Raw genomic sequence first — 12,124 nt, 5'->3', positions numbered from 1 at the left:
TTTTTTTTTTTTTTTTTTCCTTTACAACCCCAACCCCTGCATCTTTGAACTTGTTAAAAAAAAAAAGCATAACTTTGAAACTGTGTGTCATACAGTTAGTCTTCTCGCTTTTGCTTCCCTGCTTGATCTTCTCCCAGCTCGGACAAGCCGTCACTCTCCACAAAATGCTTCAGTGGTTTGTTTCCATCTTACTCCCTTGTCTTTTATACACCATAATAGCAGCTCTCCAGNATCATCAGAGAGACTCTCTCTCTCTCTCTCTCTAACTTCCTCTGTTTTATTCTTCCCCTCTCTTCCGGATTCCAACCCAAGTCCAACCCCTANGATCATCGGTTTCATTGTTGCTACCATCATTCGTCCACCTTACCCTTACTTCAAATTCACTATCATACAAATTGGAGTTGGTTAGACACCCTTTTCCCTAAGACTCTCTTGTCTGCTCTGACTGACACTAGTCTCACTTTTTTATTTATTTTTGTTTGTTTCTCAGGTAACATTGGCAATGTGCCTCTTGTTTTACTAGCGGCTCTATGTAGGGATACCTCCAACCCTTTCGGTGACTCCGAAAAATGTAGCATTGATGGCACTGCTTATATATCCTTTGGTCAATGGGTACCCTTTCTCTCTCTCTCTCTCTCTCTCTCTCTCTCTCTCTCTCTCTCTCTCTCTCTCTCTCTCTCTCTCTCTCTCTCTCTCTCTCTCTCTCTCTCTCTCTCTCTCTCTCTCTCTCTCTCTCTCTCTCTCTCTCTCTCTCTCTCTCTCTCTCTCTCTCTCTCTCTCTCTCTCTCTCTCTCTCTCTCTCTCTCTCTCTCTCTCTCTCTCTCTCTCTCTCTCTCTCTCTCTCTCTCTCTCTCTCTCTCTCTCTCTCTCTCTCTCTCTCTCTCTCTCTCTCTCTCTCTCTCTCTCTCTCTCTCTCTCTTAAAACTACGTACTATAGAATCAGAGCATCATTAGCTTCCCAAGTTTTCGTCTTTGCTGTCTCGCCCTTTACAGTGACACACTTTCTTGGCTTTCTGCCTTTTTTCTGTTTTGATGAAGAGGAGCTTGATATGTACTTATGAGACATTGTAACTATTTTGTTTAGGATCCTTAGTTCCAGTCTACTGTGTGTCATCAGTGTCCATGGATTTAAATATTGTTTCGGTTCCCTCCTGCTAGTTTCCATGATGATTCTCTCTGAGAAACTTTGAATAACCGTGAGGTATAACTTGTATGTTAGGTTGGTGCCATCATTCTCTACACATATGTGTACCAGATGTTTGCTCCTCCTCCAGAAGGGTTTGATGCTGAAGAAGATAATCTTCCTTTGAAACACCTTCCAGTAGATGCTGCTCCAGAGCAAGTCCCCTTGCTTATTCAAAATTCCCCCAAGGACATTTCGCCTGCTCAAGTTCTCCTGCCTGTACAGAGCACCGAACCTAGAGGAAGAGGGGATTCAAGGAAAAGCAAGGTGGAAATGCAGTTATAGATTTTAATTCAATGATTCAGGGTTTTTTTGTTTAAATATTTTGCTCTGTGATGTAGATTACACAGATCTTTGTTTACCTCTATGAGAAGTTGAAACTGAAGCAAATAGTCCAGCCTGCAATAGTTGCTTCGGTAAGTATCTCGCCTTTCAGTTCTCCTGTATTATCCGATGATCAAGAGATTCAAGACTCACAAGAGACCTTGCAGTTGCCTTTACCATGTTACTTAAAGTAGACGTGTTTGTGTTACCTTCAGATCCTTGCCATGATACTTGGTGCAATACCTTTCACGAAGAAGTTGATATTCACAAATGGTGCACCTCTTTTCTTCTTCACAGACAGCTGCATGATTCTTGGGTAAACAGCACCCTCTTTTTTTGTCTTCTGGCAAGCAGCTGCGATATAATGTTTTAATAACTGTAAAAAACCTTTGGCTATCAGGGACGCCATGATACCGTGTATCTTACTGGCACTGGGAGGAAATCTCATTAACGGTAGGGTTGTGTTGTTGCTCTCTTTTCATACTGTTTTTGTTTTTAGCCCCATCCATCATATGGAACTTATTGATTCCTTGACTAAATTTTAGGACCAGGAAGTTCAAAACTTGGTTTCAAGACTACAGCGGCTATTATATTTGGACGGTTGGTGTTGGTGCCACCAGTAGGACTAGGAATAGTGACACTAGCAGACAAACTTGGATTCCTTCCTGCTGAGGACAAGATGTTCCGATTTGTGCTACTCCTTCAACACACAATGCCTACATCAGTGCTTTCAGGAGCTGTTGCGAACCTTAGAGGCTGTGGAAGGGAGTCAGCTGCTGTGCTTTTCTGGGTTCACATTTTCGCCATCTTCTCAATGGCTGGATGGATGGTACTGTACATCAACATACTCTTCTGAATTCTTTCTTATTGACACATTGATCTGGCTACTATACAAGTCCAGGGGCGTCTCATATGTGCCTGAACCAATCCAAAGTTTTTTTTTTTTCCTTTTCTTTTTGTCAGCATCAAAGTTATTTTATTTAATTCCTGTGTAAATGTAACTTCTATCAACTGATGCCTGCTGGGACTACCTTTTTTTTTCTCTGGATATATCAAGTAATATTTATTTGAAACACACGACACACAGCACAACTTTGGTTAAACTTCAATTAAACTAACATGTGGAAACAATAGAAGTCAATAACCAGCAGATAAAAAAACTCAAGTATCTTTTAGGGTCTGAGAGATTCTAGAGTTACAAGGGAAGTGGGTATCAGTCAGAAAAATGGCAGCCATCTTCTGGTTCTGTTCCCCCTTTGGCTATGAGAGACTGCTATATCTCTCCTCTGTGGGTTGCTTAGCCACATTGCCAACACAACGCCCACCAGACCCACCACTGGCGCAGCAGCCAGAAACAGCCATCTTCCTCTGCTAACTCTGCTCACACCAGGCTCGCTCTCAACATATTCCTCTTCTCCCGCGTCTGTGCCAGCATCAGAGGAGGAGCTATCCTCGCTCACATCCAGTACATTCTGCCTTCCCTCCTCGTAATCTTTATCATCTGTTGGGAGCTCGTAACGGCAGAGCGGACAAGAGTTACGGGCATTCAACCAAGGTACGATACAATGAGCATGGTACAGATGTAGACACGGAAGCTGCGTGGTTTCATTGCGGAGGGTGAAAAGCTCTTTGCAGATAGCACAGACTAGTCCCTTGTTTACATGCTCCTCTCCAATGACAACCTTTGGAAGATTCCTGACGCAAGTCACCGATGCAGGTGGTGCACCTCTTCTGGAATTGTCAGCGTCGGCAAGTTGCTCAAGCAGTTCCTCAAAGCCCCTCTCATCAAGATAATCATCAACATTTGCAGCATAAGGGGAGAACTCCATATCCTCCAAACCAGTGAAGATGTTGCGAGATAGCGCCTGCCTCCTCTCTAGAATTCTTTGACGAAACCCTCTCTCCAACTCAGGTGAATCAAACCGAGTCATGGAGCTGTAGCTCTCACTTGGACTTGCCAAATAATTTCGATACCGTGTTCGGGAAACCCCAGATGGACCCGCTCCTTCGTCCCATTCCCTGTCGTCTTCGTCAGAGTTCCACTGGTTAAGACCAGCATGCATCGGGTCTATATCAGTGTCAAAGTCAATATCGCTCCTGTCGTCTGGTTGAACAAAGATTTCCGGATGCCTGTCCGTGGAAGCATCAGACTCCCCACCACCGTAAGCACTAAAAGAAATGGCATCATCCCTATAATCACCATGGGAGAACCTGTAGAGGCTAAAACTAGCGTTTGAATCGGTTTCGCCAAAGTTGCCAAAATCGTCACTTTCAGATTCTGAGAAAAGTGGCCATCTTGTCGAACCGGTAGGAGTGGTATGGGAGCTAGTTCGCTGGTCATCACTAGCATGAACGGTTGAAAGGCTTTGTCTTGCGATGCTTATCAAGTGTGTGAATTGTTGTTGGGTGGAAAGATCACCGACAGACTCAGAGCTGTCGTGCCTAGTTCTCATCCTCCCCCTTCTTCTTCTTCTTCTTCTTCTACTACTACTACTAGGAGTCTGCCTCCGGGACAGGGGAGGGGCAGGGGTGCCGAAATCTTCAAGCAACAAAAACTTACAGTCTACACATAAGCTAAAGATTTCAAGATCATCGGAAGCAGATTGAACAACTCTTCCGCATAGATTACACGCCGAAGATGGGATTGAATTGCTATCCCTATCATCATCAGAAGATCTCTGAGGTTGTGATTCCATCAGATCCAAAGGTGGTAACTTTGAGGTCTGAAATGAAAAGTGGGAGATATATAAAAAAATCATGACCCAAGCAGGGGTGAGATCACACCATATGAATGAGCGGATACATACATCCGCGCTATCTCCAATTGCTCTCTCGAATTTCCAAAAGAATTAAAAGAGAAAAAGAGAAAAAATATTACCCAAGAAAAACGCCAGGATCTTCACAAACCTAGGAGGAAGCCTTCATCTCTCCCAAGCAAACAAGGAATGGTTTCGATGCAACAAAAAAAAAATGGCAGAAACAGGGCGTTGGGATTGTATGGCGGAGAAGGGGTCAACCGTCAACGACGACGGACGGATGGGGGTGCCGGGTGTTGTAAATTTCGCAGGGCATCATATTTCTCCTTTTGTTTTTCTGTTTTTTACGCTTATCTAATAGACTCACTCCCTCCCTCTAAAGTCTCCGAGTCATGAAGAGGGTCTTGAAATAGTGCTAGTTTCCTAAGATTCTCTGTGAAATTGCCAAAAGCAGAAACTGATGAAAGAGGAAGGAGAACATATTTTGTCTTTCTAGTGTTCCAAAACCATACAACATACATATTAAAGAGGAAGGAGCATGGACAGGATGGCCATCATATTCATACAGAACAGAGGTGAACTTCCTAGGTTAGAGGGTTCCAGTAAATCCATAACTTAATTAGGTGGATGTGTGTTGTTGATATTATAATAGTCAACGTACTAGTAAAGAAATGATTAAGCAGAGATTCCTCAAGTGGTAGAAATGTGTTGTGGGCGTCGGCAACTCATTGAATACGGATGAATGCTACTGGAGTGGACAAGTTTTCTGGCATTGACCAGTTTTGAGATGGGGAATACGGATGGTGTATATTGAACTGGATTTGGGAATGAAGATGAGATGTTCTCCATGGAAATTTAGCTGGTCAGATTTAAAACACACAAATCCTGTCGGGTTGTCCAAGGGACATTAACAAAGAGACTAAATAAAATTATCACTGGCTTTCTTTCTTTCGAGCCTCGTGGGTCCGCATCCATCAATTTTTGTCCTTGCACTTTTTTTGATTATACTAATATCAAAACGTCTCTCCTCTTTCTAAGCTGGTGATTTAACTTGTTTGAGAACTAACCGAAAAAAAAAACAAGGGAACCTAACATATGGCGTACAGGAGAAGGCAGGGGATCGGAAATTTTGCCACTTTCAAGGAGGATCAGCTTCCACCGGAGAGCATCACCGCCGTCAAAGATAGATCCTTCACAACGCGTGAGTCCCCTGCTTTTGACCAACCCAGATCTAAGGTTTCTCCATTTTTGGCCCTCAACTGATTGCTTTACGTTTCTACGGTTACACGATCCGCTCTTAGGATGTCCAATCCATAGTGACTAACCTTTGACGACTTTTGACTCTGTTAATGCTCTCAACTATCTGATCAGATTCAGCTCCAGATCGAATCTTGTTCGTTAAATCAGGCTGTAATGCTTATATATTTATTTAGCTGTCAACCAACCAACGTTGCATTAGCATGCCATTAGGAGTTGTGATTATTAATTATAATCTGCGGAGCATGATGATCTTTCTTCTCTCATTGATCCTATGTATGTGTTTTCTGCGGATGTATACTGCAGAACTTTACGGCATACGCGACCGAGCCAAAGAGCTTGTGGGGAGCCATAGCCCACAAAGCAAAATCTGTGATTGAAGATGATAAATCTATTGATACGACCTCAACAACATCTCAGGTTTTTGTTTTTGCTGATTTCAACTACATTCATGATCCATCCTCTCTCTGGTCATCATGGACTCTTTTGGTCTTTGTTTCTCTAGTCCCGGTTTTCATACCTATCAGATGAAGGTTTCAAGAAAATGGATAATCCGAAGCTTCGGAGAGGGCTGGATAAGCTTGCATCTTCTCTTAATCAGATCGGTGACACTTTTGAGAAAGCCTTTGAGGTTTTTCTTCATCTCTGTCATCATATTCATTCCGGTGTTTCATTCTTCTTGGTTGATACTGCTTTATTTAGATCTGTTGTTCCTTGATATCTCTAGGAAGGCCGAACACTCGTTGAGAACAAAACAGCTGATATCATCCAGGAAACACGAAAACTTCAAACCAGACGAAGAGGAACTGTTGGTGAAGATGAGATTCAGAATCAATCTTACGGAGTAAGTTCCTCATGGAAAAAGTCTCCAGAGCAGCCAATGCAGTTAAATCATATGGAGCATGAAACTCAACTCAAGGCATCTCGCGATGTAAGGTCTACTCTTTTAACTAGTTATTCGTAATAGCTCTGTTCCTTGATAGTTTCTTGTGTGAGCTGCAGGTGGCGATGGCCACCGCTGCTAAAGCAAAACTCCTCCTCCGTGAGCTGAAAACTATGAAAGCAGATCTTGCATTTGCGAAAGAGCGTTGCGCTCAGCTTGAAGAAGAGAACAAACACCTGAGGGAGAATCACCGTGAGAAAGGAAACAACCCTGCAGACGAAGATTTGGTAAAACAAATTGTGTGACCTGACCTCCCTCATCTCCAAAACATTTGTGTGTTGCATTTCCATCTAACTACTCTGTTGTGGATGTATCAGATTCGGCTCCAGCTGGAGAGCCTCCTGGCAGAGAAAGCACGGTTGGCTCATGAAAACTCGATTTATGCAAGGGAGAACCGGTTCTTGAGGGAGATAGTAGAATACCACCAGCTCACGATGCAGGACGTTGTGTACATAGACGAGGGCAGTGAAGAGGTGACATCTGTTTACCCTTTTGTATCAACCTCGATGACTTCTTCACCTGCGGCTGAGGAGGGCACACAGTCTCCGAGTCGAGATATGATTAAAGAGATCATCGTAGTCGCTGAAGAAAGCAGTATGTGTCCAAGTGTGGTTTCAGCTTCTTAAATTCATTGATATTGAAATTATTATTTATTTGTTTTTGTCGTGCTTGTGCATTCACGATGATATCAGACTATTTTTTGCTACGTAATATAAAAGGTGATTTCATTCATATTAACAAATGACATTGTATGAACATCTTCCAAGGCATCATCAGTGGTGTCTTTCGTTCACAGCTTGAATGGCATTGTATAGAAATACTCTCTAAGAAAACTATCGAGTGAGCAAGTGAGTCTTGATGGTATTTTTTTTTACTTTGGACTCCTCGTGTATGTGTTCTAATCAGAAAATCTGGAAGAAGAGGCTGGTGGATCCATCACCGAATGATTTTAGATCTGCTGGTTTGACCAAGGCCCTGCACAGAGGACACGTCCTCTCTCTCTCAAACCTGCCCAGTCATAATCACATTCGATCAACATCCAGATTCATACACAAAAGACAATTACTATATGCAAAAACACCTCACCATTCTGAAACGCAATCTTCGCAAAACAAGTGTTTGCAACGAAGAAGAATTGGGGTGTGCATCTTTTCCTGGCAGATGGCACACAGGTCGCCTGCCGCATTTACCTGCACACATTAGAAAGACACTTCATGTGGGCTTAAACCCTTAAGAGGCATAAGCTAGATTTGAATCTGCAAGAATTAATTTGTACCTGCTCTGTAGTTGCATACGATCCGTAGTGCACCTCTTTACGAGACAAAGCCTTCAATGCCGTAAAGAAGGATTGAACCTGAATTTCATTCCCAATTTCCCCTCTCAGCTTCCACAAATAAAAAGAAAAAAAGAATTGAGTAAAAAATTCTAGAAAAAGAAACCTACCTTCTCAACTACTGAAGTGAGCTTGAAAGTAAGGTACAATCCCGTCATAAGAGAGGAGAAAAGGCTTCCATAATCCTTGTTCAAGAAGAAACGGTACCATACAGGGGTAGGCAGTAAAGAGCGATACAGAAGCATCAAATATTCAACCAAAGTTAGCAATTGGCCCTGCATAGAAAATGAATAACCAAATTATGAATCGCTTGCCAAAGGTATGTCACAGACGCATAGCGAGGCAGGCTAGGTTAAACTGTATATATAGGTAAAGGAGAGAATATATATATATTTTGTCCTACATCACCTGTTTACGATAATTTCGACCCCTACTGTTCTTGTAGTACATCAAGAGAAAACACTTGAAAATCATAGAGGCTTGCCGGACAAGTGTATCTGAGGAATATAGGCACAAGAAAAAGTCACTAAATGATCCAACAGGATGCTACAATGAATCATATAGGGAATAATGCATGAATAAGAGAAGTGTAAACGAGACTCATTAAGGAAAGGGAAACAATAAAGCAGAGAAAGGAACAGACCATTCACCACTATGATAAAAATGGCATGCCAGAAAGGTGGTATGGATTTTGGAGGCAGCATGATTAAGGGATACAAGAGGTCATCCTTCCGAAACCACCAATAAACACCAACAACATGGGCCGAAAACGCTACAGAGATTCCAATTAATGCCGAAATATGCCTCTCACCCTGTAATTAATAAATATATATAAGAGACGTGCTTGAGGCTTAGACTAAGCAATAGTGTGAAATTTGGAATTGGAAAAGAAATAAAGTAAAATGCAAAAACTCAAAAACCTTCAACGCAGTTTGCTTCTTGAGAATATCATTAGACTTGAACATGACAGCAGCAATCCAAATAGCAACAAAGAAGCCTGAGAGAGATAGCAGGAAAAGTAAAAGAGACAGTGAGAGAGATGGAAACAACAAGAACAAGTGGCGATGATGAGAAAAAGAGACACAAAGGGATAGAGGATAGGAGAGATATTAATACCCTGCAAATGCTGGCGGATAAAAACAACCAACAGAAGCAAAGAAAAGGGAAGAATTTGCTCAATCCAGCGAGCAGCCTGCTGAATATCATATCTTTGGTAAGGAGAATCCCGGGTTGCGGCGTCTCCAGGGGCAGATTCGGGCTGAGAGGCACCACCTTGAGGAGGAGGAGCAGCCAAGGGATCAACCTGAGAAGAAGCAGAACCCAAAGCTTCAGACTGTCCAGCAGCGGAATCCCTAATAAGAGCATTGTTGTTATCAGTTTGAGCAGCATCGTGCTCGGCGTTGCCAATGATCCTAATGGCAACCTCCCCAGAGGAGATACCTGCTGCTGCAGAATCATCAGGAACGAGCGTTTCAGCCTCATGACTAGGAGGAAGACTTGGCCTTGTTCGAAAGAGACCCGAATACTCTAACAAGGTTGAGATGGGGGCCTGGATGATGTTAGAAGCAGAGAGGATGGAGTTTCTACGGGGAGAAGAACCCCTGAAGGAGTCATGATTGGAGCCGGGCGTTTCCATCAAGGCCTGAAAAGAAAACCCTAAAGAAATCAATCGATCGAAGGTGATTAAACAAACAGTGGTAGAAATCGTGAAAACGCGTTTACATAGATAAAGCAACGACGAGTCTAGAGGAAAATAATTATATAAATTAAAAGATAGGAATAAAGCTACCTGCAACGGAGGAGGAGGAGGAGGATGGGAAAAAACAGAGGAAATCAAATCGTATTTAGCTCATACATATATATCATCGTGTACGAGGAAACCCTAAAGATTAATTGGATAAGAGGGGAATAGTAGGCGATCGCTTTGACTAGAGACGAAAACGAAACCAAAAGAAAAAAAGGGGGTTCAAGTAAACGGAGGCCCAGAGGAAGAAGACAACGGAGATCCGGCTAGCTGCTGCGGAGACGAGAGAGAGAGAGAACTGATGATGATGAGAATCGTCTGTGTGAATCAACGGTTGAGATTTGTTTTTATTTTTCCAAGTACTGTAGGACGAATTGTTGTTGTTGTTGTTGTAGTATTGTGAATCCAATCCCAAAGGTTGACTTACTTAATTAAGGGAGCGACAGACTGCTTTAATAATCCATTTCTATATGGGCTTTTTTTTTAATGCAAGCCTACTTAATAACTCATGGGCCTATAGCCTAAATGGGCAAAAAATATATATGTTTGTGTAAAAAATAGATGGACTGAGAAGAAAGGAGGAGTTGACCATTAATATGACAACAATGAGAAGAAAAAGGACCCACAAAGAGCGCGTCTCTCTTTGTCTCTCTCTGGGGGGGGGGGTCGGTCACTTTCAAAACGCCGTCTATGTTAGGTTGGGTTGGGTTTTGCCGATCGATTGTAATGGCTTTCTTATTTTTGTCAAAAAAAAAGCTCACGCACGAGGCACGATTGTGCTCCTGGACGAGCAGGTAGAGTCAACCCAGTTTACATTCTTTTTTTTACCACTTGGGCGTTGTAAAGGTTTATGCTTTTCTGATTTTTTTAAATGGCAGACAAGTCCAGATCATCATCAAACCAAAGAACCCCCCATCATCAAGGTCATTTCTTCTCTCGCTCGATTAATTTCCCGACGATGATTAGTGCCCTTTGATTTGATCTGCATTGTCGTCTGCATATATTGACTTTGGGTATGTATAGCTGATCCAAACAGTGAGGTCATCATCTTTCTTGGCTTTGAGCTCTTGAATGCTTGGATTTGAATTTTAGTTCTTGTGTCTATTTCTGTCATAAATACGAGCACCTTGTGCAGCTGCTGTTGGATTTGACTTAATTGCTCATATCTTATACCCCCTCGCATATTGATTTCTTTCATCTTCCTAGAAACCAACACTGCTTTAATCTTTATACATCTATATTTCTGCTTCTTACGCTGTCACGTTTTCTTAAGGTATCATGATGTTGCCTCAAAGCGTCTATCTACATGCGCTCCTTGTTGCGTCTTGTTGTGTTCTCCTCCTTCTTCTTGCCGATGCACTAAGAACACACCCTTCTGAAGGTGACTACAGTTTTAATCTTCTTCTTCTTCTTATCTTTGTTTCTGAGAACGATACTGCTCCCCAAAATTCCATCTTCTCTTACCTGATTTTCAACTATCTTTTTCCGTTCACAGTCACTGCTTTACGATCAGTTAAGAGAAGTTTAATTGACCCTAAAGACAATTTGAGAAATTGGAACAGAGGAGACCCTTGCAGATCAAATTGGACAGGAGTTATCTGCTTTAATGAGATTGGTACTGACGACTACCTGCATGTCCGAGAACTGTATGACTTGGTCCTTTTTCTTTTTCTTTTTCCGTATGTGTCTTCTTGCTTTCCTTGTTAGTCTGCTGGAGTTAACAGGCTTAACTTTTGGGAGAAGCTGGCTCCCTTGTCTTTTTTTGTTCTCTCTCTCTCTCTCCAAACCATTGTTTGCATGACTGTGATGTCCTTTCTTTTGTTGTCAAGCAGCCTGTTGATGAATATGAACCTCTCTGGAAGTTTGTCACCAGAGCTCCAAAAATTAGTTCATCTTGAAATATTGTAAGTTTCAAGATGTTAAGCTTTGCAAAGTGTGCATATGGGAACGCCTTATATTTTGGTTACACCAATTTCTACTGACTGTAAAATTATTCTTTCATGTTGAATCTATGAAGAGATTTCATGTGGAACAATTTAAGTGGTTCAATTCCGAAGGAAATAGGACAGATATCATCCCTGGTACTCTTGTAAGTTGGAACTACCTGATAAATAAGCATTGCTCTAGATGGAACACTTTTGATAAGCACATGTGTTCACCTTGTTTATCTTCTGATTCTGTAACATGTTTTCAGGCTGCTGAATGGAAACAAACTTTCAGGGTCTTTACCAAGCGAACTCGGTTATCTTCCGAACTTGAACAGGTTCCAGATAGATGAGAATAACATCACAGGACCAATACCAAAGTCCTTTTCCAACTTGAAAAAAGTGAAACATCTGTGAGTCTGAACATCAAGCCAGACACTGATGTCAACCTTAGATGCAGGTTTTCCAGTAGCATCTCATAATATTTTTCTTTTGGCCTTGTACAGTCACTTCAACAATAATTCGTTGAGCGGACAGATTCCACTTGAGCTTTCCAATCTTACTAACATCTTTCATGTGTGAGTCATTGCCACAATGTTGCCAGTGTTTCCATAATTTTGTGACATTATGATGCTAAAGCCTTAAAGGGTCAAACTAAA

At 42.0% G+C, this 12,124-nt stretch overlaps 5 protein-coding genes across 7 annotated transcripts in view; 3 read left to right on the top strand and 2 right to left on the bottom strand.

The window, feature by feature from the left end:
• The window catches only part of LOC104709046 (protein PIN-LIKES 6-like), a 3,438-nt gene extending 890 nt beyond the window's left edge, over positions 1-2,548 (top strand). The window contains exons 2-9 of the mRNA XM_010425719.2: positions 96-205; positions 319-404; positions 491-612; positions 1,220-1,450; positions 1,525-1,599; positions 1,723-1,823; positions 1,908-1,960; positions 2,053-2,548. Coding sequence (XP_010424021.1) covers positions 96-205; positions 319-404; positions 491-612; positions 1,220-1,450; positions 1,525-1,599; positions 1,723-1,823; positions 1,908-1,960; positions 2,053-2,363 — 1,089 coding nt within the window. The 3' untranslated portion in view covers positions 2,364-2,548. The remainder of the gene's footprint in view (positions 1-95; positions 206-318; positions 405-490; positions 613-1,219; positions 1,451-1,524; positions 1,600-1,722; positions 1,824-1,907; positions 1,961-2,052) is intronic.
• Positions 2,590-4,787, bottom strand: LOC104709047. Its single transcript, XM_010425720.2, has 2 exons — positions 4,386-4,787; positions 2,590-4,230 (listed from the first exon to the last, which is right to left on the bottom strand). Exon 2 carries the CDS (start codon positions 4,201-4,203, stop codon positions 2,725-2,727), a length of 1,479 nt encoding a protein of 492 aa, XP_010424022.1. The 5' UTR covers positions 4,204-4,230; positions 4,386-4,787; the 3' UTR covers positions 2,590-2,724.
• On the top strand, positions 5,296-7,195 carry LOC104709044. 2 transcript variants are annotated; one of them, XM_010425717.2, is made up of 6 exons: positions 5,296-5,499; positions 5,827-5,940; positions 6,026-6,151; positions 6,248-6,451; positions 6,523-6,690; positions 6,781-7,195. In XM_010425717.2, exons 1-6 carry the CDS (start codon positions 5,359-5,361, stop codon positions 7,087-7,089), a joined length of 1,062 nt encoding a protein of 353 aa, XP_010424019.1. In that variant the 5' UTR covers positions 5,296-5,358; the 3' UTR covers positions 7,090-7,195. The 2 variants fall into 2 exon arrangements, with proteins under 2 accessions (XP_010424019.1, XP_019084618.1); XM_019229073.1 differs by having other exon boundaries at positions 5,380-5,464.
• On the bottom strand, positions 7,175-9,977 carry LOC104709045 (RING finger and transmembrane domain-containing protein 2). Of its 2 annotated transcripts, none has more exons than XM_010425718.2 (9): positions 9,586-9,977; positions 8,913-9,438; positions 8,717-8,793; positions 8,440-8,608; positions 8,205-8,293; positions 7,907-8,071; positions 7,740-7,817; positions 7,550-7,653; positions 7,175-7,471 (listed from the first exon to the last, which is right to left on the bottom strand). In XM_010425718.2, the coding sequence occupies exons 2-9, from the start codon at positions 9,430-9,432 to the stop codon at positions 7,366-7,368; spliced, it is 1,308 nt and encodes a 435-aa protein (XP_010424020.1). In that variant the 5' UTR covers positions 9,433-9,438; positions 9,586-9,977; the 3' UTR covers positions 7,175-7,365. The 2 variants fall into 2 exon arrangements, with proteins under 2 accessions (XP_010424020.1, XP_019084617.1); XM_019229072.1 differs by having other exon boundaries at positions 7,366-7,471; positions 8,913-9,452; positions 9,586-9,958.
• LOC104709039 (probable LRR receptor-like serine/threonine-protein kinase At1g06840) overlaps positions 10,188-12,124 on the top strand; it is a gene marked incomplete in the record, with an annotated part of 6,408 nt that continues 4,471 nt past the window's right edge. Inside the window, 8 exon segments of the mRNA XM_010425710.2 lie at positions 10,188-10,334; positions 10,419-10,553; positions 10,814-10,921; positions 11,036-11,186; positions 11,373-11,444; positions 11,558-11,629; positions 11,735-11,878; positions 11,972-12,043. Of these exon segments, the coding sequence (XP_010424012.2) occupies positions 10,819-10,921; positions 11,036-11,186; positions 11,373-11,444; positions 11,558-11,629; positions 11,735-11,878; positions 11,972-12,043 (614 nt within the window).

The sequence above is a fragment of the Camelina sativa genome, chromosome 8, assembly GCF_000633955.1.
Source record: "Camelina sativa cultivar DH55 chromosome 8, Cs, whole genome shotgun sequence".
NCBI classification, from domain to species: Eukaryota; Viridiplantae; Streptophyta; class Magnoliopsida; order Brassicales; family Brassicaceae; genus Camelina; species Camelina sativa.
Note: the sequence above shows the minus strand (reverse complement) of the source record. Positions and strands in the feature narration are given on the sequence as shown.